This window comes from Penicillium waksmanii, assembly GCF_028829765.1.
Source record: "Penicillium waksmanii strain IBT 27052 chromosome Unknown utg000005l:1.0-5232799.0:1.0-5237142.0, whole genome shotgun sequence".
Classification (NCBI taxonomy): Eukaryota; Fungi; Ascomycota; class Eurotiomycetes; order Eurotiales; family Aspergillaceae; genus Penicillium; species Penicillium waksmanii.
Genome location: NW_026643252.1, coordinates 1,657,419 through 1,679,302, shown reverse-complemented (window position 1 = coordinate 1,679,302; position 21,884 = coordinate 1,657,419). Strand labels below are relative to the sequence as shown.

The window sequence follows — 21,884 nt, the reverse complement described above, 5'->3', positions numbered from 1 at the left end:
CTCCTGATCTCATCTTTTTCTCCGTTCTCCAACTTCCAATCTCACCCCATTGTTGATCTGCCTCTAGCATTGGAGACCCTTGGTCCCCTCCCCCACAATCCACCATGGTAGCCGAGCACCTTACCATTCGCAACAACACCAGTACGCCGATCGTCCTGAAGCGCATCGAGCGCTTCGCGGCCCCAGAACAAAACAAGGGCGTCGACGATATCACCTCTCTGGCCAGGAACTTCACTCGCGTTCTGACCAACCAAACTCGCACCGCTGAGCCGGTCAAGTCCATCAACGATGATACCCGTCCATTCGATGAGGTGAAGGGCATTGATTTGCGCATTGAGCCTTTCACGACTAAGAAGACCGAACGAAAGGCTTTCGTTCATTCGGACAAGGAGCGCATGCGTCTGGTCTTTGAAGTCGATGGCGAACGTCACCAGATCCAGACGCCTGTCCCTACCACCGAGTCCGCCACAATGAAGGCACTGACTGAGAACCCCAAGCACAAGTTTACAGGCGTCTACATAACGCCCGAATCATACCTGACAATTTTCTCGTCAGCCAACCTGGATGCCTGGATGGGTGAGCTTCGCGATGATACCCTCCTCTCCGCACTTTCCATCCCAGGCACGCACAACTCCCCCACCTGTCATCTCGCCCCGCCCTCGGTACGGTGCCAGGCTGTTAGCCCGCGCGAGCAACTGAAGAATGGCGTGCGTTTCTTTGACATTCGCGTGCAACCACAGTACCCCGATCGACCGGAGAGGGATGAGCTGATCCTGGTGCACAGCGTGTTCCCCATCGCACTGACAGGCAACAAGTACTTCAGTGACCTGATGCGCGAGGTCAACGAATTCCTTGAGCAAAATCCCTCTGAAACCCTCATTATCTCCCTCAAGCGTGAGGGTACAGGCAATGCCAAGGATGAACAGCTTGCGCATATTCTTCAAAAGCACTATGCCCATGCCGACAGCCACTGGTGGGTTCGACCCAAGATTCCAACCCTCGGCGAGGCTCGTGGCAAGGTCGTTCTCCTTCGTCGGTTCAACTTGCCCGAGGACCTGCAGAAGGAGCATGGTGGTACTGGATGGGGTATTGATGCTGCTGCGTGGGCGGATAACACCCCACACGCAAGCTGCCCCAGTGGCCAGCTTTGTATCCAGGACTTCTATGAAGTGCAGGAGTCCCTCAACATCGAAAAGAAGATCAAGTTTGTTACCGAGCAGATCGACCGAGCTGGTCACTGCCGCTATCCTTTCGGAATCCAGCAGAATGTGCAGGAAACGAAGAAGTACCCCTTCTTCATCAACTTCCTAAGCGCAAGCAACTTCTGGAAGACTGATACATGGCCTGAGAGGATTGCTGCCAAGGTGAACCCTGCTGCGGTGGATTATATCTGTCGCCAGCAGCAGCAAGGCGATGGTGACTGCGGTACTGGCATTTTGGTCACTGACTGGGTTGGCTTGGATGGTAACTGGGATCTTGCGCGTTGCATTGTCGGCATGAACGCTAAGTTGCGACTCCGACATGAGTGAACATAGAATGCGTTCGAGAAAGGTTCCAAGGTTGTCTGCGGGGACATTTGCTTTTCCATCACCGTTCTATACCGCCTCATGAGTCAATGAGATACGTAATCCCATTTCGAGTTGAGAAGAATTTCAATATTTTGATTCTCACGCAATATACACCTATCCTAGGCAAAAGATATAATAAAAATAAAACAAGGCTCGAGCCCTCTAGGATGCAAAACCAACAGTGTGACCTATTATACAAAAATCAATGCATATGGACGGAGCCATATTAGGACGACTCGTCCTTCTCACCCTCGCTCTTAGGGTTCTGCTCTTCCTCCAGGACGCTTCTCCGGCTCTCCATGGTGAAGTAAAGGCTCTTTCCAGCACCTTCCAGAGTGCTGGTAAGGCTGGAGCCCATGCTCTGCAAAGATATAACAAGCTGGGAGCGTAGGCCATCCATACCACCCTCAATGCTACCAACCCACTTAGTCTGATCGATATCAAAGACCTGGCCATCGACACGGGCAGCCAGAAGGTTGATCTTTCGTAGACCGTTCTGAACAATAGGGTCGTGGTAGTCAGGGTTACCTTTGCGGGTAGGCGCAGGGAAGCCAGCCTCCTTTGGCGTCAGAATCGACAAGGCAGCCTTCATGTGTTCGGGAGAAACGCTCGGAATGGAAAGAACGGCGATGGGTCCGACCAAAATTTCGGCAAGCTCGTGTCGACCTTTCATGTGCTTCACAGCAAGGTAAGCAGCACGAGACAAGTCATGAGTCAGGGAAGGATCATCCTTGGAGCCGGAGATCGCGGGGATTTCGGCGGAGGTCTGCGTAATAGGGTCGACGGCGCTAGGGGGGTTTGCCGGAAGCCTGGGCGGCATCATTGGGACGGAAGTATTCCACGATGCGCAGGGCAACCTCGAAGATGCTGGTTTGAACGGTCTGCACCTTAATATGAGGAGCCAGGGCTGGAGAGGTTCTACCCTCAGAAGCAATCTTCTCATCGACCTTCTGGAGGGCCTTGGTAAGTTCTCGGCGAATGGCAGCCCATTCCATAGACTTCAGGTTGTTGTGCTGGAACATGACCAGAAGGGGAGATGTGCGGAGGAGGGAGGTGTAGGCGCGGAGGAGCTGCGATCGGCGATACTCGGGGTTGCGGTGCGAGGGAGGCTGGGTAAGGGGAGTACGAGCAATTGGGGCTTTCGACTTTGTCATTTGTTCGATGGGAGCAGCTGGTGTGGTTGCCGGAGCCGCAGCGGTGCTGGCACTCCTGGCAGCGATGCGGAGTACATTATGGCATTGAAGGGCCGGTTGCCGAAATGTGGTAACACGTAGCCGGGGAGGCATTGCGACTTGAAATGTATGCGAAGATCACGTTGGAAGCAATTGGAGATGAACTTGGGGTGGACCGAGATGAAACTCCGACGGCGCGACATTTTTTGAGATCCAAATATAGCAGGCGGTGTTGAGGGCGGGTTCTGCCGGCAGCCGCGTCCGCGGCATGAGGGGCTTGAGTCATTCAGTGGGGTTGGCATCATCCATTTGCGCTGCTTTTTAAGAGACCCATTGAAACTCTTCTACGCAATAGATTGTCAATTGGATTCTCGAACTGGGAAATATGACCTCCAATCAATCGGCGCAGAGGGCCGAAAAGCCCGAGGTTATTTCAATCTCCCCTCTACTCCAACGCTTAGCATACCCCTCTACAGCTGAAATCCGCGTCAGCGCAGAGGACATTGCTTCAGCTTTTGCTCTGATTTTTGAAGACCGACTCTCGGATATTCAAACTGCAGCTCTTCTAACTCTATTGCACTCGACTGGTAAGGATAAGGATGCTGCCGTCATTGCGAAATGCTCCCACCGCATGAGAGAAGCTGCTTGCCAAATCGACAAAGCAGCGCTCAAGAAGGTTGTCAAAGCCCGGGGGATCCGCGAGGGTAACTACAAGGGTGGCTTGGTAAGAAATACCATTCAAACATTGCAGCTTAATTTGGTTGACATAATTTTCTTGCTTAGTGTGACATCGTTGGAACTGGAGGTGACTCTCATTCCACCTTCAACGTATCAACTACCTCCTCGATCATCGCCTCGCCATTTCTCATGACCGCTAAACACGGTAACCGCGCGCAGACATCCTTCTCTGGATCCGCCGATGTCCTCAATGCTGTTCAGCCGATTCCTCCAAACATCTCTGCAATTAATGCGGACAACGTGGCCAAGGTCTATGAGAAAACAAACTATTCATTCTTGTTTGCCCCGAACTTTCACCCTGGCATGATGTACGCGAACCCTGTTCGCCGCAGCCTCGGTCTTCGAACAATCTTCAACCTTATGGGCCCTCTCGCCAATCCTATTGAGTGGGCCATTGAGGCTCGTGTCGTTGGTGTTGCTTACCAGAGCCTCGGCCCTGTGTTCGCCGAAGCTCTCAAGCATGCTGGAGCCAAGAAGGCGCTGGTTGTGTGTGGTGCGGAGGATATGGATGAGATCAGTTGTGCCGGCCAAACGAACTGCTGGAGATTGTCGGAGTACCCCAACCCGGCCTACAAGGAGTCATCCAGTAACCAGGATGACGACTCAAGTGAAGACGAAGAAAACCCGCGCACGTTGGTAAAGATTGAACCTTTCTCGCTCCATCCCTCGGATTTCGGAATGCCGACTCATCCTTTGACCGAGGTCTATGGGCGAAAGATGCCCAAGGACAATGCTGCCAAGCTAATGAGCATTCTCCGCAATGAGTTGCCACGAGAGGATCCCATCTTGGAGTTCGTCCTTATGAACGTTGCTGCCCTTCTTGTCACCTCCGGTATTTGCGAGGCTGAGACGAGCAACCTGGGACACGGTGATGATGGAAAGGTCATCACTGAGCGTGGCCCTGGAGGTGGTCGCTGGAAGGAGGGTCTGCGCCGTGCGCGCTGGGCGATTGAGAGTGGCCAGGCCCTGAAATGCTTTGAGCAGTTCATCGAGGTCACCAACCAACTTTAAAACGTGCTGTGCACAACAAGTTGCATATTTTCGGACATATCCAACCTTCGGTCTTCTCTTCTTATCAATTAACGGGTTGACTTTCTATTTCTTTCTTGTTCTTATTTCAATATTTGAGCGTGAGCTCGGGTCCACTTTTATTTTCGACTCAGATATTCCAGACGTATACTGGCCATTCTGCTCGCAACTTGAAACAATAAAGTACCTCCAGAATTCGAGTTGATTGCAAGTAATGCTCAAACTCAACAGCTCCCCCATCCTACGATGATGGTTGAAGCAAGATAACACTTAGTGATACTCTTTGTAAATGCTTGTTTGAAGAGGACGTTCCCACGGAATCGTAGTCTCATGTGATTCATATTTAGTTCTGTATAAGAACCCCAAAAACGCCATTTGATGCATCATTCGTCGCAAGCGAGAACAGAAATAGAAGAAACAAAAAGATAAGTGACAGTTCGCCAGGTCGCGAGTCGCATCCCCCATCAACTCCACCATTTATCCCAAGGCCATCAGACCGGGATGATTATTATTCATCGGATTCGGATTCGATTTACCGGGCCTGGAACTGGACCATACTAGATAAAGCAAGGTGAGTCAGTGAATGCGCTCCGTGTCGTTGAATAGCTCGACCACAGCTGAAAGAGGATCTTACCGCTTGGTCCGCTCCTTGTATAGTACACGGTGACCACAGTCCTTGCAGCGAATCTGGTCGCCGCGCTTCAGAGGAACGCGCGCGGAGCACTCGCCGCAAAGGTAGACGACAGAGGGGCTATCGACAGCCATGGCGCTGAATCCGTTGTCGGCGCCGAAGCCGTTCTGACCGCCGCCCATCGAGGGGACCTGGTATGCTTCGCGGGACATTTTGGAGATGGTTCGGTTTCAACGGAAGCTGCGCAAAGGTTTGATAATCGTGTGTCGAGGATAACGGGGTTGGGAGAGGGAAGCGTGGATGCGGAGATGTCAAATGTCTCGCGAGATTCTTTTTTCGCGGCGGGATTTCTGCTTACCTCATCAAGGCCCCACTCACTTCCCTTTTTGGGACTCAATCTTCAGATATGGGGTTTACGAGCTTCACAGCTTCTATTGCCTTAACCAACTTTGAATCAAGGTTAATCTGGCCTACTTGCTCTTGATATACATTTCGAGTAGCTCCGGGGTTTCGATATTGAAATTTTTACTTAAATTTTGTATTCATCAAACGATCATTTACCACAGCCAACAGCTATGTATCTAATATGCCCCGAAGAATGGTATCTCCCCATAAATGCAATAAATAGCCATCCCAGCGCCATGCAATAAATAGAATGTGTATCATAGGATGGGAGGAATAGCAATATGCTTTACCACCCACCGCCAATCTTCCCAGCAAGTTCGACCACTCGACTGGTGTCATTGGATGCATTTTGTTCTTTTCCAACATCGCTTTCCACCTTGCGATAAGTGGTATAAACAAGTTTCGACAAAGGGATTCCCATGAACCGCGACCAATTTTCTAATCCTTCATGGATTTTACGTTCCTTATCTGCAGTTGAAAGGGGGTTCTTGACAATTTCCGGTTCGATCTCGGAATCGGATTCCATCGAAAAATATGCTTCGTCCACACGAGCGAGCCAGGCACGCTGTTCGTGAGGCGTCGGTTTCATAGCTCCTTCAGTACCCTCCAATTTTCCTGTGCTTTCTAGCGGATGCATGATCTCACGAGCATCTTCCACTCGAATTTGCCCTCCGCCATTGGTACAACCGCCGGGGCAGGCCATCACTTCCACATATGAATAATCTGAGCCGGAGTTTCCAGCAGCAGCATTGCGAGACACTGGCTGACGCCGGCTTGCAGGCAGAGGCTTTGCCCCAGGGAGTCTGGATACTCGCGCGGGTTTCAATTTTCGGACCAGGTTCTGAATGTTTCGGAAGCCATAGTAGCGGGCTGCCTTCATGATAGGTTGCCCGCCTTGAGAATTCAGCACGTACTCAACAACATCAGCATTGCGTCCACGATTTGTGACGAGCTCGCTGCCTGGGTTCCGGGCCTGGAATGTCCTCAGAACGTGGTGGAGGTAACCCCCGGAAGTAGACGTTTCCAGCGACTGTTCAGTTGCTGAATATTTAGAAGAAATAAAAGACTCAAGAGTCCTCTCCGGGAATGGTATATTGAAGAGCCCTGAAATCGGCTGAAGAGGCATGCTCGGCAGAGAGAGGCCCCGAGAGGAAGCCAATGAAAGGATTTCTCTGGTGGTGATAACACAATCAACATCACGAACAGGTTGAGAAGTTCCAAGTGCATCTTTGCCTGATTGCCATGATATATCGGTGAGCTCCTCTCGACTAGCTTCCAACTTTTTATCGAAGCATGGCATCACTGCCAGGTGCCAGATTTGAGATGCTGGAATGCCGAGAGATTTGCTCAAAACTGTTTTGAGAAAAGTCCCCGATAAAGCTTGTGGAGACTTCAGTCTAGACAAATGAGGCAGCACAAATGGGTGCGTCTTTTCAGCATAGCAAATCCATCCTGGGCATGCAGAAGATAAAATTGGCCGCTTGGGAAGAGGGAACTCTTGACCACCGGCTAGGGTAGACTCTGGCGCATTGATCGATTCCGACACCTCGTCAGCAGTGAGCACCAAGACTGCCTCACGCATGGTATTTGTGTCGACAACCCACGAAAATCCACTGCCTTGCTTCCCGCCACTGCGCAGTCCCTGCGGCCCGCGTAGGAACTGGTCGATCATATACCCGGCCTCCCTCTCGGAGATACCATAGGTAGCCGCCAAGCTGGCTCGTACCTGTGGGCTCACACTAGCAACGAAGACCCTTCCCTGGTTGGGTGCCTCGGCATTGCTAGACACCGTCGCATCGTTTGTCTGTCGCAGGGGGATCTCGGGGTGGGCGTCGAGGGTATTGAGGACCTCAGTATGGGACTGCAATGAGATCAAAACTGCTTCTGCGGATGTCACACATCCCGAGCAAGCAAGGCAGTCGGTCAAAGAAATTTGGGCGGGTGGAAGGTTCTCGGGCTCGATTTTGTCTTCAGTGGTAACTTCGTAAGGATTCTTTGAAAAGAATGGCAGTCAGTACCAATAAAAGAGATGTGTGGTCGGATGACAGTTCAACAAACCTCCTCCTTTGTGCTTTTTTGTGGAAGGGATTCCACTGGCTTTATACACGCGACCCCGGGCGAAATGAAATCGTTCAGATCGTCCGCCGACAGGATCGCGCTCATGGTGGCGGGGTACCGCTGCGGGCGAAACGAGACCACACAATCAGAGAATAGGCAATAAAGTATTGCAAGCCAGTTCTTCAAAAGACTGTTTGCTTGGTGGTATGGTTTAAAAGTAAAAGGAAGGAAGGAAGATAATGCAAAGTTACAAAAAAGTGCAAGAATCCAGCGAAAGCCCTCGAACCAACAAGGTTGGCCGTTTTGTCATCCAATCTGATGGCGACATCGGCGCACCGATAAGCACTGACCGCCTGCCGTGCGGGGGACGTGCAGATGCTGCCCTCTCATTGGCTGCTCGCGATCTATTCCTTCTTTCACCCTTTAAATCCGCCTACGATAGGGTCTTTGACATCAACTATCAAAGGATTGAAGGTTCTGGTAATTGACTCGTTCGTTACATCCGGCATAATTGGACATTCATGACCTTCTGTCTCTTAATGAAATCAGAACTCAAAGAAACCACCAAACATCCCATTTGCACTTCGTAGTCCAAGCAAGATTTCCTTTAAAGATGAGATCTGGTCTCCTTTGGGATTGATGCTTGAGGGGAAATTGTTTCATACTGAGCAGCGGCTACATGCTAGTGGACGACCAATTTTTATCTTTATTTTTATTTCATTTCTCAACCATATACCTCCAGCACCAGGTCGAAATAATCAAGACCATTTTCTTTAACGATGCCACCCCCGCCGCCGAAAAGGACGAGATCGGGAAACGATCCAGTCTTTGGGAACCCCCCCAAAAGACCACTCGAGGAAGGACCTAGTCAATGTCGCCAAAGACACACTTGAAGTCATTCCATATATCGTGAAATCTCTAGAAGCACTTGGTGAAGCCCCTCGGGCTAGTATGCTCTACGAGCAATCTGAAGAGAGCTGTCCTCGACTAGACAGGGAAAGCCCTTATTTTCCAGACCAAACAACAGATGTTAGAGTGGTACTAGAAGATACATTCGATGCCGCTCTTGCACTTGGAAACATGAATCAATACTTGGGTAGCCAAGATCGAACTCCCGTCTGTGTTTTAAACTTTGCGAACAAGACTCATATTGGAGGAGGGTTCTACACCGGATCTAAGGCCCAGGAAGAAGATCTTTGTCGCCGAAGTACCCTTATCGAGACGCTCCATCCTCACTTATACCCCATGGATGATGATGAGTGTATATACTCCCCAAGTGTCTTCGTGTTTCGAGAGAACGCCTCAAAGAACCATAAGATCATGTGGACCGACCGTGTTAATATTCTGCCTGAAGTCAGCGTCATTTCCATGGCTGCAGAGCATGGTCCTACTCTGAACCGGGCCAGAGATGACTACGCAAATGCATCGTCCCGCGAGTTGATGAAAAATAAGATGCGTTTGATCCTCCGTGTAGCTGCCAACTCCTACCATCGCAGACTAGTTCTCGGTGCCATTGGCTGTGGAGTGTTCGGTCATCCTTCGAAACGCGTAGCCGAGCTCTGGCTTGACGTGCTATCGGAGGAAGAATTTGGAGGATGGTTCGAGACAATCATGTTTGCTGTTTGGGACCCAAAGCCCCCTCATAAAGTCTTTAAGGATTTCTATGGTGTCCTTTCTGGTCAATCCCTATGGCAATATCATGATACTGAAGAGGAGAGTGAAAGCTCAGTGAATAGCCGCAGTGGTAGTGATAGTGATAATGGTAGTGATGATGATCTGGAGGAGGTACTTGAGACAGGCCATAAGAGAAAACTTGACGAAGTGGAGGGGGCAGATGAGTCAGACTCGGAGCAGGAGCAAGGTGAGCCCGTGCAGGAGGAGGAGGACTCCGAATCCGAGTTGGAGGATGATGATGATAGCAATTAGGTAGTAGCTAATAGTAAAGACAGTACTACTACTAGGTACTTCTAAAACCCTGGGGTGTTTGAGGAACCTTGGAAGTGACAAAATATTCCAATCAGTTCGCAAGGGTATGACTTGATATCATGATGTCTTTTTAATCATTTTCGCCATTGTACTGTTCTATATAGTTTCTACTTTGAAGACATATCAAAGAATATATATCTCTGATTCAAGTTCTTTGAGGCCAATGACCAATATCATGCTAGGTATCAATTAATACGATTTCAAATTTCTTAGGTCTCAATCAATCTCCGGACCAGCCTTATGCTGCCATTTTGAAGATTTGGGATTTTTGGGATTTTGAGGATATCTTATCATTCATTGAAGCACATGAGAAAGGCTAATAAACTTCAATAATGTTTTTCACTTGTGAACACTTGAAATTTAAATCAAGTCCCATGAGTATCAAAGCTGCCAGTGTTCAATCTCATCTGTGCTCTTAGCCTCTATGATGAGACTCAGCTATAAATTTTGCTCTTGATGAATGTCAAAGCCCGTGCGCCATATTCCGCACCATAGCCCTGGTGAGTTGCTGCATTGCTGCCATTGCAGCAATACGGGTCCGAGGCATCACAGTACGATTGGATCTTACTGGCGGATGGGCAAGTGAATCCCGCGGGACGTTCGTCGAACTATTTGATTGTCAGCTCCAGAATCGAGACAGAATGATCAAGGTCAAAAATACCCCTCCTGCACTGCAGGTTCCAACATCATATGATAAACCTGCCCTGAAAAGGGGATCTCCCATAAAAATAGCAGCCTTGACCATGTTCACGGCAGATGAAGAAAGCCGGACCGATGTATCAGTAACTCCTTGATTGGGAACACCCCCACCACACAAAGCAGCGTCCATAATCTCGCCTCCCTGACTTGGTCAGATTTCGCTCTCCTCTCTATTAATTTGAAGTACCAAGGCTTGACGAACCTGCGAGTACCCGACTAGGACCAAATTGGTACCAGGGCACTGTAAATTGAAGGAATTGACAGCAGAGGCAACGGCCTGGATTCCTTGCGCAACTGAGCTAGAATAGCTCACGCTCCCACATGAGGATTGGCCACCGCACGCAGGGTAACTGATAGCCTCAGCTGTCGATCCAGAATAAGCGCTTAGCACCTCGTTGACAACAGTGCTGGATGACCCGTAGCCTGGGGAGACAGTGGTTTCACGTGCACCAAAAACATGGACACCAGGACAGTTTGCACGCCTCTTGATACCTGCGTCGAGCGGAGTAGCATAGGTTCCGCCGACGAGAAAAGAGACTGCCAATAACTTGGACCACATGGTGTCAACAGAGAATAGGTGGGAAAAAGGTGGAAAGGACTTGCCAGCTAGCAAGAGTGAGAAGATCAGGATTTGGTTGTTTTGGGATTATTTGTATGAAACCAGGCTCGGATGAGGTCCTCTTCAAGTGAGCGGAGACCGCGCCCATTTATAGAAATAGTCCGAACTCCACTCCTCCTGGGCGATCATTGAGTCCAGAGCCCTGGAGAACCTCGTTTGCTTCCTCGACGCCATACATTCGCAGGTGTTGAAAAGCTCCTTTCGACCGAAGAAACAATTTTGCCTAATATCTCACCAAATATAGATATTTTGTCGATCAAGCGTGGATGTTCTCTGGACTTGTAATGTGGCATCTCAAGATTAGCCGTGAAGAAATGCATCCAGGATTCAGGCTGAATCAATGGGCGTGTCACTCTAAAAAGCCTAGCTTGGCGCCCCGCCAAAGTATAAAAAGGGTATATTAGTAGTTTTGGATTTGGAACATGTTTCAAGAGGTGTGCTCCCCCGCATCATTTATGGTAACTAAATGGTAGATCACTCGTCACGGAATAGCTTTCAATGCGCCTCTACACATACCAAATTCCATCAAAAAACCAGGAATAACTCGGCAAACATGTTCATCAGGCTGGCTTTCCTGTCATGATTCCAAATTGAGTCATTGCGGCAGCTGGGAGAATGAAGTCTTAACCGGCAAATCAAGGAGGCTTGGATATGGATGAAGTATTCACGAAGGATTAAGCCTCGCCAAAATAAAACAAGATGGGAAATAAATTTATAATGGCGTAGTTTAGACTTCTGCTAATTGAGGGGCTTTCTGGCCCAAACACGTCGTCTTTAAATGATTAGTTGACGCTTAGCAATGGCCAGATCTGGAAGGCGACTTACGCTTTTTGGTAGGCATGAACCCTAGGATTCTTCAGTTCAGATCGAATTTTTCCAACGTAGGTCTGGACCTGCTCTGGAGGCCACGGATTTGGTGCGCCAAATTTGGTAAGAAGCCACATCCCCCATCCTTCCAAACCAGCGGACCACATATGATAGTTCATTAGCCCTGCCTCCTTGAGCTGCCTATCTTTTGGCCAGGCGCCAATGGGCCACTTGTTGCTCTTCTCGTTTAGATCAACAAACCCAGCACGCTCGATTGAGGAGCTCATCGTATTAAGAGTGTCGATTCGGCGACCAGACCTTTCTGCGCAGCCAAATGTGGCATCTCCCCAACTCGCAGCCATACTATCTTCCGGGACACTTTTATCGTCGGCTTCGAGATGCGCGTCTAGCTCTAGTTGTTCGATCCAGCCACCCGGCTTGAGATTTCTGAATACCAAAATGAGAATTCAAGACAAAGAAAATTTTGATCTGGAAGCAGAAGCGTAACGTACTCGTAGCATTTTTGGTAGACAATGTCCCACTCTTTGTCTGTGAATGCCCCAAGCATGATACGCAGGTGGATAAAGTCGAACGGCTCACGCCAGGTCCACTCGCGCAAGACATCATCCACCTCCAAGATGCAGTTCGGTGGCATCCATGTCACAGGGGGTGGGAAAATATCTACACCACGAACGGTAGCTAGGAAAGCATTAGTGCCTGAAAAATGGGCTTGCGAATATCCGAGTCACCTTGAGGGAACATGTCTGCCACGTCGCTAAGATAAAAAAATATCAATTTGCGAACCAATATAAAGGGGAAGAACTCAACATACATAGCCCATAGGCCATTTCCAGTTCCGATATCAAGAATATTCTAGTGATTGGGGTGTTGAGGATATAGTTTTTTGGAGGAATTGATTCTGTTGATATACCTTCGCCGAACTTCCGACAGGGGCCCGGAATAGCGGATTTGGCGTATCGGATTCCAGAACCACGGCAACAGCATGACTGCTCATATTCTATCAGCTTTGTTCTTGGGGTTTGGGGGCTATAATGATATACCCTGCTTCTAAGCTCTCAAATTGCAAATCATCGGCTGGGCTCCTAGTGCAAGGTTAGAGCCAAGAACATTATTTTTCAATTCCTCTGTTTCCCTCCGTGAGGTGTTCTAACCAGTATTCATCTTCTCTCATGGTTTGGTATCTGACAAATTGTTAGACAACGTGGCTGATGAAAGCCTGCATAGCTTGCTTACCGCCGACCATTTTCGATAAGACCTCTATAGATTGAGGAAGAAACTGAAGTAGTTTCACTGCGGCGGAAAAAAAAAACGTTAGGAAGTCGGGCACTTGCAAAGGTACAGGTTGGAGCATACGATTGATTATCCTCTTCAGTGCTCGGTTTTGCTATATAGACATCGGGGTCCTTGCGTGAAAATCAGACGTTGTGCCATGAGTGCAAAAGCGACTTTCAATATCTCAGTCACTTACCACCGCGATCCTTTCATTGGCATCGGCTTCAGACATGATGGAGGCGATGGAATTACCTGGGCAAAGTACACTGAACAGGGTTGAGAAAATGCAATTTAAACGGAGGGGGAACGGGTACTTTTCCTGTTGTTGTTAAACCATGGGGCTGCAACTCTATGCATTCAATATGGGGCCTCGTGGTCTATTGGTCGAATTGGTCGACTCGTACCCATACTCCGTACATCAAACGTCCCATCCATGGCAAATAGACCAATCGTGTCACTATTTACTGCTGATCGTTTCTTCCTCTGTCAACCGAAGGAAGCGTTGAGGGGCCGCGCCGAGGGACCGCGCCGTTAGTTTCGGATTCCCTTTCCTCCGGAGAGCTCCACAGATGATGGATATGCCACCTCCATTGACTCGTTTCAGTCAATTCCGAATGCATCTCATCTGCATAGTGAAGTAACTTTGGGAGTAGCATCATCCATTCGACATTGTTTGAGTCACGTCCGTAAAGCTCATCGAGGTGTATTTCGGTATTAATGTGATGCCAGCCTCTAAATTGTGCCTTGCAACACGAAGGATCGCTTGCATGTGGGGCACGGGGCGTGTCGTTTAGATTGTTACATTGAATGATTTATGAAAGAATTTATGTGTCATGCATTATCTTCGTCACATGAATATCTGGTGTGCCCCTCGTGTGCCTGCTGGGGACACATCGAGAAGATCGACGAGAGAACTTGGATACAGATTTGGGAGAGGATTGAAGACAGAACTAAAATCAGACAGTCATTCATTTTCTGGAACGTGTTGAGCGACGTCGCTCCACAGGGTTAACGACGTATTTCTCTTCACCATCCTCCTCCTTAATAGCGGAGATGCTCTGCCTCTTGGACCCGCGGCTTTTAATTTCGGGCTTGGCCTTGTCCTCAACCTCAGAGTCGTCTTCCTGTTTGGTTGCCCTCTTCCGTTTTGATGCGCTCGAAGTTTTGTTCGAAGCTTCATTGCCGGTACCATTCGTGGCGAGACCGGTCTTCTTTTGGACTGCTGGAACAACAGCGCTTGTTCTGCCGCCGACTGTGATGAATGTTATCTTGTCGCCATTTGGAAGGGCCGACGATTGATTCTTCTTGCCCTTGCCCCATCTATGCTTGAATAGCCAATGCTCAGGAAACTTTTCAGAATCTGCAAGAACTTCAATTGCAGTAGAGCAAACATAATGCATTGCGGTGTGGAGCTCCTTGACCTGGTCAGTGGACAGTGTATTACTGTACTGTTCCGGATGGATCTTGGCGTGGTAAAGAATCTCGTCACTAGAGATTATAATGTCAGATGTTGCAAAAAGATATTAGTTGGGCATACTTGGCAGGACTTACCCCATCCAATTTCCGATCCCGCTGATATTCGCTTGGTCGAGCAAAAGTGCCTTTATGGGCACTTTCCTGCTCTTTAGCTTCTCTGCCAGCCAGACTTCCGTCACGATGTCTTTATCCGCAACAGGTTCCGGCCCATTTTCCTTAAGTGGAGTATATTTTCGGATTTCGTCAGCTGGGCAATCGACAAGACGAACTCGACTTAGCCTGCGCGCATCGACAAATGCCGCTTCGGCCTTCGGCTCGTCGCTTGTTTCCAACAAAAATTTCCAATATTTGGGCGGCCACTCCTGGTCAGCAGGCTTGTCCGAACGGTAATAATAGGTATCAGCGCCCTTGATCTTCAGCCAGCCAGCCATGCCAAAATGCATCACGGCATGTGGTGGAGAGGACATTGTGATCCAGAAGTATTTCCCTTGCTGCCCGGCACCTATGACCTGTTTACCCTGCAATGCCTTTTGAAATTCGGCCGCAGTGGTCCCAACCTTTCCATAGACGATATCATCGTGCTGAGCCTGGACCTTGGAAAGGGTCTTGCCAACCAGATGTTGCCGGATGAAATGCACGATACGTGCAACCTCTGCGAGCTCAGGCATCAATACACGTGTATTATTGAACAAGAGACAAATACAATGATATAAACAAGTTGATGCAACGTATGTATGAATCGTAATAGGGGATGTAGTCTCGCAACGACGTGTCGCGTTTCTGATCACGAGATCACCTGACTCGATCTACATTTAAGTGCAATTAGTCAGCCAATGCACTAGTCCAGATGGGGGCCCGCCATTCGATGACGAAGGCTGCGGCGAGCTACCAACCTCGCCGATAAATCAGTAAACTGATCTTTGACCGAGGCCCATTTATATGAAGATTACACTGTTGTTCCTGGCGTATTACTCCGTGTTTCGATCAATACCGATTCTTCCAGCCTTCGACAACTACCCTTAAGTACCGGGTGCATCATCCGTCTCCACTCAAGCTGGCGTTGTTCTGGGCTACAAAAACGACTCGAGGAAGCGGAGGCAGCGACGGTGAAAGTATGACTGAAGCATCGTCAACAGAGGCCCCAGCATTGACTCCCCAGTTTTGCTTCAATGAAAGTCTCCTCAGAGGTATGTTGACCGAGCAGGTCCCACGAATTCCACCCGGCTGACCCATGTCTTCCTTCGTCTAGACTTTTTGAGTCTTTCGCGGTCGACTATCGACGATTCGATTACGCAGAATCTCAATGCGTTAATAACCCCGGCCCGTGAAGGTTTCGATCCATCTTCTACCGCTGTGCGACAAATCGACTCCAAAGCCCGGAAAGCAATCGATCCAAAAAATTGCCAGGGTTTCAAGGACAATGTGCTATTCCCATCATGGCAGACTCGCTCCGATGTTTTAGCCTACTGCGCCGGTGTTGCGACAAGTCCGGACCCCGATGATCCTGACCTGATCCTACGGGAGACCGAATCTGCGAGGGATCGAGAGCGAGTTGTCAATGAACGATTGGACCCATATTCAGCACGTTTCTTTCCCCGGGAGGCTAGGACAGAATCACTCGCGAACTTAGTACGAAACCAACGGACCGTGGAAGATATCATCCGCGCGAGAACCTGGGGCATGGTGACCGAGAGATGTGGTGGCTCTACGTCATGGGAGGATGCTTTGAACAATTGGCGTCACAGCAACCAACGATGAATCAGTTGGTGGTAAAGTCAATCATTGGCGTCATGAATTGGCTGCTTTTATTATACGGCTTTATCGGCTCTGGTTAAGCTTCTTTTGGGCCCGGCTGCTCTGCCTCTTCACTTCCATGTACGATAAGTATTGAATACATCACAGCATACATAGCGTTGTCTTTACGAACCTGAACATGTGTACCTGAAAGTTTCCATCTAAACACGCCAAGTTCAAATTTGTCAGTTGGAGGAAGAGGGGCATGATATAGCAAGTAAGCCAGCTAGGCGGTAACTAGTAAGAGCTTGCCATGAAAAGCTTTACAAGAACAACCCCTGGTCGGTTACACGAAAGGGTGCCACTCTGGGTGAATGCATTTAAATTTCCTGGTCTCTGCATTTAAATGCAGACGTCAAATGTAGACGCGAACCCATCGACGAGATTGAAATTTCCCTTCAGCCTCCCTGTCGTTCTTGTACTATCTTATCGGCCCAGTTGATTCTGCCAAAGTCGGACTCGGAGACGCCGCTCCCCGCACACATCGATTCCTCACTCGCACAAGTCAATTCACTCCAGCCCCATCGCCCACCATGCCGCAACCATTGAACTCCAAGGACCAGTCCTTGTTCCGTCAAGTGGTTCGCAACTTTGAGCAGAAGCAATACAAGAAAGGTCCCGCCCCTCCCCGCCCCCCTCAATCGTCCAGCGTCAGCTAACACCGTTTTCATCACGATAGGCATTAAAACGGCAGACCAGGTTCTTCGGAAGAACCCCAAGCATGGCGATACACAGGCGATGAAGGCTCTTATCATGAGTCATCTGGGTCAGTTAGAAGAGGCTTTTGTGCTTGCCAAGGAGGCTCTGCGAAATGACATGAAGTCGCACATTTGCTGGCACGTGTACGGCCTGCTATACCGACAAGAGAAGAACTTCGATGAAGCGATCAAGGCCTACCGTTTTGCCTTGCGCCTGGATCCCGAATCCCAGCCCATCCAGCGGGATCTGGCACTCCTTCAGATGCAGATGCGCGATTTCCAGGGATATATCCAGAGCCGCAGTGCTATGCTTCAGGCGCGCCCGGGTTTGCGACAAAACTGGACCGCATTGGCTATCGCTCATCATCTGTCTGGAGACTTGGAGGAGGCCGAAAAGGTTTTGACCACCTACGAAGACACCCTGAAGGATGGCATCCCACCCGTTGCCGATATGGAGCACTCTGAGGCTTGCCTGTACAAGAACACAATCATCGCGGAGACAGGCAACCTGGAACGAGCCCTGGAGCACCTGGAGAAAATCGGCTACCGGTGTACCGATGTGCTTGCCGTGATGGAGTTGAAGGCAGACTATCTCTTGCGACTTGACCGCAAATCAGAGGCCGAAGAGGCATACACTGCTCTGTTGGAACGAAACCCCGAAAACTCAGTCTACTACAATGGCTTGATTCAAGCGAAGGGAATCCCGGAGACTGATCACAAGGCACTGAAGGCTCTGTATGATGAATGGGTGGAGAAGAACCCTCGCGGTGATGCGGCCCGTCGCATTCCCCTCGACTTCTTAGAAGGGGAAGATTTCAAACAGGCCGTCGATACCTATCTGCAGCGAATGCTGAAAAAAGGTGTTCCCTCGCTGTTTGCGAACATCAAGTTCTTGTACTCCAACCCTGCCAAGCGCGACGTAGTGCAGTCGTTGGTGGAGGGATATATCTCTGGCAAGGCTGGTTCGCAGGCGAACGGCTCCGCGGAAGGGAAACAAGATAACAACGAGTTCCTGACATCCACCTACTATTTCTTGGCCCAACATTACACCTACGACCTGAGCCGCAACCTCACAAAGGCCATGGAGAATGTTGACAAAGCCATCGAACTGTCACCCAAGGCTGTTGAGTATCAGTTGACCAAGGCGCGTGTCTGGAAGCACCATGGAAACCCTGTCAAGGCAGCAGAGGAAATGGAGAAGGCCCGACTTCTTGATGAGAAGGATCGGTATATCAACACAAAGGCCGCCAAGTACCGCCTTCGCAACAATGAAAATGAGAAGGGTCTGGATCTCATGAGCAAGTTCACCCGCAACGAAACCGTGGGAGGACCATTGGGTGATCTTCACGAAATGCAATGCGTTTGGTTCTTGACAGAGGATGCCGAAGCGTTCCTGCGTCAGAAGAAGCTGGGCCTTGCGCTCAAGCGTTTCCACTCGGTCTTTAACATTTTTGAAACTTGGCAAGAGGACCAGTTCGACTTCCACAGCTTCTCCCTTAGGAAGGGAATGGTCCGAGCCTATGTGGATATGGTTCGCTGGGAAGACCGCCTGCGTGAGCACCCCTTCTATACCAGAATCGCTCTTGGTGCCACCAAGGCATACTTGCTTCTCAATGACCAGCCCGATCTTGCCCATGGACCTATCGCAAATGGTCCCAGCGGTACCGAGGTTTCGGAGGAGGATCGCAAGAAGGCTCTCAAGAAGGCCAAGAAGGAACAGCAACGCCTCGAGAAAATCGAGTCTCACAAGCACGACGCCAGAAAGGCAGCCGCTGCCAATGCCAAGAGCCAAAGCGTGGACGGAGAGGTCAAGAAGGAGGACGCCGACCCCCTTGGAAACACTCTGGTGCAAACGAAGGATGCGCTCAAGGATACTATGAAGTTCTTGACGCCGTTGCTCGAGCTCAGTGCGCAGAATATTGAGGCTCAATGCCTAGGCTTCGAGGTCTACATCAGGAAAAGTATGTTTTAAACCCGCCCTCCCCAAATTCAACACATCTTACTAATTCGATGCGCCAACAGACAAATACCTACCCGCCCTGAAGTGCCTCTCAGCCGCTCATGCCATCGATCCCTCAAACCCTACTCTTCACCTCCAGCTCCTGCAATTCCGCAAGACAATTGACGGCCTTACCGATGCCCTGCCCGCTCAAGCCGCGGAAGTCATCGAAACGGAGTTTGAGAAGCTCCTTCCCAAGTCCCAGAACCTTGAGGAATGGAACGAGTCTTTCCTGTCAGCCAACAAGGACAGTGTTGCGCACATTCAGGCCGTTTTGTCAGGCCGTCAGCTCCTGAAGCCTGACTCGAAGGCTCAGTGTGAGAAGGACCTAGTGGCATCTCTGGATTCTCCTGCCGTCACCATTGAAGAGGCCGTTCCTGCTCTTGAGCTGCTGAGCAAATGGGGCAGCGACCCGACTGCATACGCTGAGAAGGCTAGCAAGAAGTGGCCCGAATCGTCAGTCTTTCGGCTGAACTGATGGCGCCTTGAGCTAGCAAATCTCTTGTTCTCAGACTTTCAACGCCGCTTTTTTGATCGGTCACTTGTTATAGCGACGTTGGCCCGAATGTAGCTACGTGGATGGAAGCAGTGGCAGGTATACACATACTCAGCTAGATATCGAATGATGGAGGACATCTCGTTGAAAAAGAGAAATACTAGAAACAGTCCTGAAATCTATACCTTTGATATGTATCTCAAAAAATTCCAAAATACACAAATGAATGAATGCAGGTGGCCAAAGTACAAGTATACTACGTATACTACGATACCTGAAAGTTCTAAGTATTCCAACTTGAATGTTCGTAGTAATTAGTAATTTTTTATAAATTCTCAGAATTTTTCCAAGTCTAGAATGCACATGTCATGTACACGCAAAGTAAAACAAAAAACAATAAAAGCGCCTCTAATATACAAACCGAGGAGGGAGGATGGAGATGCAAGTGACAGAAAACGTGAGATCTCCCCATGTAAGGGGAGTTTGGGACAAAAACACCCGCAACCTTCTATGTATACACATATAATTCAGACACCTTGATACTGTTTTCATGCATCATCTTCGCCATCAATGTTACCTAGGATGGGTTTGCGGCGGATGGTCTCATCGTCCTCACCATAGCCGTAGTTGATCCACATACTTCTCCAGAATGAAACAGGCACAGGACGCTCTTCGCCGAGAATGTATTCCTTCTGCTCGGCGATGCGCTGTGAGCGAGCCTCGTCTTCGGCAGAGAGGAGGGAGTGCTTCATGCGCGAAGAAATGCGCGAGTCCAGAGCAATGTCATTGATCCACACGCGCTCTCTGTCCTCGTCAATTGGGTTGTAGATAGATTTGTGCCATTCTTTCTCTTCCTTCGCCAGAACAGTCTGCAGCTCGTGGTTGCCGTGGGGCAATTCTGCGCTGGAGTCATCGGGCGAAGAGGAAGGAGTCGCATCGATAGAAGCTCCGCTGAGCTCGGAATCGAAGCCGAGGGTTTCATTGCGGTAGGGACGAGCGTCGGAGGCCAGGACAATGCTGGCAACATCACGGCCAATGCTCTCGGCGAGATGACGTTGGTTGAAGTAGCGATACATACGGATAGGGGTGTTCGTGAAGCCCAGGATGTGAGGGAACTCAATGGGGATAGAGCTGTCGAGGGACTGGGGGATAGTGGAGGGAAGTTGAGCAGTAGGGTAATCGGCGGTGGTGATGTAGGCGGGCTTAGGGCCGGTAGGCTTAGAGGGCTTTTCCTTCTCTTCCTGCTCGGCCTTTGGCTCTTCAGTCTTGGTGTCGTCAACCTTGATATCTTCGAGCTTGGTGACTTGGCCATTGTTAGCCTCATCGGGCTTGGTCTCGGGAGTTTCTTGCGTGTCGGTTGGCGACGGGCTAGGCTGGTCGCCCGTGGCAATGTCCTTCATAGTCTCCTCAGCACCCTCCGGAACAGCAACTGCCTCTTCGACAGGCGCGAGCGGCGGATCAAGAGGACCCAACCAACCCTCGTGCAATCCACGGACATATTCCTTCCAGGTGTGTCGGCCAATCACCAAATCACCCTTGGGGCCGGGTTCGTCGGTTACGCCGATCTTCTCTCGCGCCTCCAGAACAACGGTCTCCACGCTCGGCTCTTCCACAACGGTGGTTTGTTCGCCGGCCTTTCTCCGGATTTTGCGAATGTGCTCCGCGGCGCCAGCGCGCACTTCTCCTTCCCGGCGTCCCTCGATCACGTTGTAATCCAAAGCTGCGGCGGTCAAGATCGGCTTGACATATTCTTTGAAATGATCACGGGCGATACGCAGACCATCACCGGGGGGAGCCGCAAGGTAAACGGTCAATTTCCGGCGCATTTGATTCACCTCCAGAGGCTCGTTTGCAAGATGAGCCACGAGGTCACACCACTTCTGTTGGGCGCGTCGCTTCTCACGTCGGTCGTAGACGATTGCGCTGGTCAAGGATCCGGTGATGGTGAGGAAAATCATCCAGTTTCGAGAGGGGAGTTTGAAGCGGATGTTGGGCAGTCCTATTGCAATTGATCGTGTCAGCGGTCAGGATCATGGTCATGATTATTTTTATGGGCTTGATCAAGGATCTCAACATACCCATCATTTTGAAGACCGGGTTAGGCGGCTTGGGAGCAGCCGCAGGCTTGCCGCCTGCAGGGGCTGTTGAGCTTGAAGAGTCGGTCATTGTCAATTGAAAAGTGGCAATCACACACTCTTTTGGAGACTTTCAAGACTTTACAAGCTTCGGGGAGAGTCGCAGCATCCCGAAAAAAGTCGGGCCCAGGATGATCCGCGTCACGTGAGAGCACGGAGTATACTTGTGTACAAATATCAAGTAGAAAGTAGAATCAAAGAATATCAACTTAAGGTATACTCACATTTATTGATGCATGGGTCCTTGTAGCCCGGTTTCTCTCCTCATTGCCCATTGCCCC

At 49.9% G+C, this 21,884-nt stretch overlaps 12 protein-coding genes across 12 annotated transcripts; 5 read left to right on the top strand and 7 right to left on the bottom strand.

Moving 5' to 3' along the window:
* Window positions 1–104: 104 nt before the first annotated feature.
* On the top strand, window positions 105–1,529 carry N7481_005546 (phosphatidylinositol-specific phospholipase C; the record flags this gene model as incomplete). The annotated part of the gene is made up of 1 exon (XM_057264765.1): window positions 105–1,529. One exon carries the CDS (start codon window positions 105–107, stop codon window positions 1,527–1,529), a length of 1,425 nt encoding a protein of 474 aa, XP_057122485.1.
* Window positions 1,530–1,794: 265 nt separating this feature from the next.
* N7481_005545 (mitochondrial 54S ribosomal protein uL10m) lies at window positions 1,795–2,854 on the bottom strand (the record flags this gene model as incomplete). Its single annotated transcript, XM_057264764.1, has 2 exons — window positions 1,795–2,334; window positions 2,411–2,854. The coding sequence occupies 2 exons, from the start codon at window positions 2,852–2,854 to the stop codon at window positions 1,795–1,797; spliced, it is 984 nt and encodes a 327-aa protein (XP_057122484.1).
* Window positions 2,855–3,125: 271 nt separating this feature from the next.
* On the top strand, window positions 3,126–4,489 carry N7481_005544 (anthranilate phosphoribosyltransferase; the record flags this gene model as incomplete). Its single annotated transcript, XM_057264763.1, has 2 exons — window positions 3,126–3,464; window positions 3,524–4,489. 2 exons carry the CDS (start codon window positions 3,126–3,128, stop codon window positions 4,487–4,489), a joined length of 1,305 nt encoding a protein of 434 aa, XP_057122483.1.
* A 550-nt stretch (window positions 4,490–5,039) lies between these two features.
* On the bottom strand, window positions 5,040–5,350 carry N7481_005543 (Rpo12/RPC10 RNA polymerase subunit family protein; the record flags this gene model as incomplete). The annotated part of the gene is made up of 2 exons (XM_057264762.1): window positions 5,040–5,064; window positions 5,142–5,350. 2 exons carry the CDS (start codon window positions 5,348–5,350, stop codon window positions 5,040–5,042), a joined length of 234 nt encoding a protein of 77 aa, XP_057122482.1.
* A 479-nt stretch (window positions 5,351–5,829) lies between these two features.
* Window positions 5,830–7,706, bottom strand: nar1 (iron-sulfur cluster assembly protein NAR1; the record flags this gene model as incomplete). Its single annotated transcript, XM_057264761.1, has 2 exons — window positions 5,830–7,536; window positions 7,602–7,706. The coding sequence occupies 2 exons, from the start codon at window positions 7,704–7,706 to the stop codon at window positions 5,830–5,832; spliced, it is 1,812 nt and encodes a 603-aa protein (XP_057122481.1).
* Window positions 7,707–8,552: 846 nt separating this feature from the next.
* Window positions 8,553–9,527, top strand: N7481_005541 (uncharacterized protein; the record flags this gene model as incomplete). The annotated part of the gene is made up of 1 exon (XM_057264760.1): window positions 8,553–9,527. One exon carries the CDS (start codon window positions 8,553–8,555, stop codon window positions 9,525–9,527), a length of 975 nt encoding a protein of 324 aa, XP_057122480.1.
* Window positions 9,528–10,021: 494 nt separating this feature from the next.
* On the bottom strand, window positions 10,022–10,845 carry N7481_005540 (putative acetyl xylan esterase (Axe1); the record flags this gene model as incomplete). The annotated part of the gene is made up of 3 exons (XM_057264759.1): window positions 10,022–10,195; window positions 10,249–10,428; window positions 10,489–10,845. The coding sequence occupies 3 exons, from the start codon at window positions 10,843–10,845 to the stop codon at window positions 10,022–10,024; spliced, it is 711 nt and encodes a 236-aa protein (XP_057122479.1).
* Window positions 10,846–11,643: 798 nt separating this feature from the next.
* N7481_005539 (class I SAM-dependent methyltransferase) lies at window positions 11,644–13,237 on the bottom strand (the record flags this gene model as incomplete). Its single annotated transcript, XM_057264758.1, has 11 exons — window positions 11,644–11,677; window positions 11,731–12,159; window positions 12,225–12,411; window positions 12,462–12,487; window positions 12,545–12,585; window positions 12,644–12,719; window positions 12,774–12,815; window positions 12,885–12,914; window positions 12,967–13,023; window positions 13,087–13,136; window positions 13,202–13,237. 11 exons carry the CDS (start codon window positions 13,235–13,237, stop codon window positions 11,644–11,646), a joined length of 1,008 nt encoding a protein of 335 aa, XP_057122478.1.
* A 736-nt stretch (window positions 13,238–13,973) lies between these two features.
* N7481_005538 (putative formamidopyrimidine-DNA glycosylase) lies at window positions 13,974–15,149 on the bottom strand (the record flags this gene model as incomplete). The annotated part of the gene is made up of 2 exons (XM_057264757.1): window positions 13,974–14,493; window positions 14,557–15,149. The coding sequence occupies 2 exons, from the start codon at window positions 15,147–15,149 to the stop codon at window positions 13,974–13,976; spliced, it is 1,113 nt and encodes a 370-aa protein (XP_057122477.1).
* A 446-nt stretch (window positions 15,150–15,595) lies between these two features.
* On the top strand, window positions 15,596–16,239 carry N7481_005537 (MIX23 family protein; the record flags this gene model as incomplete). Its single annotated transcript, XM_057264756.1, has 2 exons — window positions 15,596–15,668; window positions 15,731–16,239. 2 exons carry the CDS (start codon window positions 15,596–15,598, stop codon window positions 16,237–16,239), a joined length of 582 nt encoding a protein of 193 aa, XP_057122476.1.
* A 569-nt stretch (window positions 16,240–16,808) lies between these two features.
* N7481_005536 (peptide alpha-N-acetyltransferase complex A subunit NAT1) lies at window positions 16,809–19,450 on the top strand (the record flags this gene model as incomplete). The annotated part of the gene is made up of 3 exons (XM_057264755.1): window positions 16,809–16,890; window positions 16,955–18,934; window positions 18,996–19,450. The coding sequence occupies 3 exons, from the start codon at window positions 16,809–16,811 to the stop codon at window positions 19,448–19,450; spliced, it is 2,517 nt and encodes an 838-aa protein (XP_057122475.1).
* Window positions 19,451–20,016: 566 nt separating this feature from the next.
* Window positions 20,017–21,634, bottom strand: N7481_005535 (Tim22-complex subunit TIM54; the record flags this gene model as incomplete). The annotated part of the gene is made up of 2 exons (XM_057264754.1): window positions 20,017–21,467; window positions 21,547–21,634. 2 exons carry the CDS (start codon window positions 21,632–21,634, stop codon window positions 20,017–20,019), a joined length of 1,539 nt encoding a protein of 512 aa, XP_057122474.1.
* Between the last annotated feature and the right edge of the window lie 250 nt (window positions 21,635–21,884).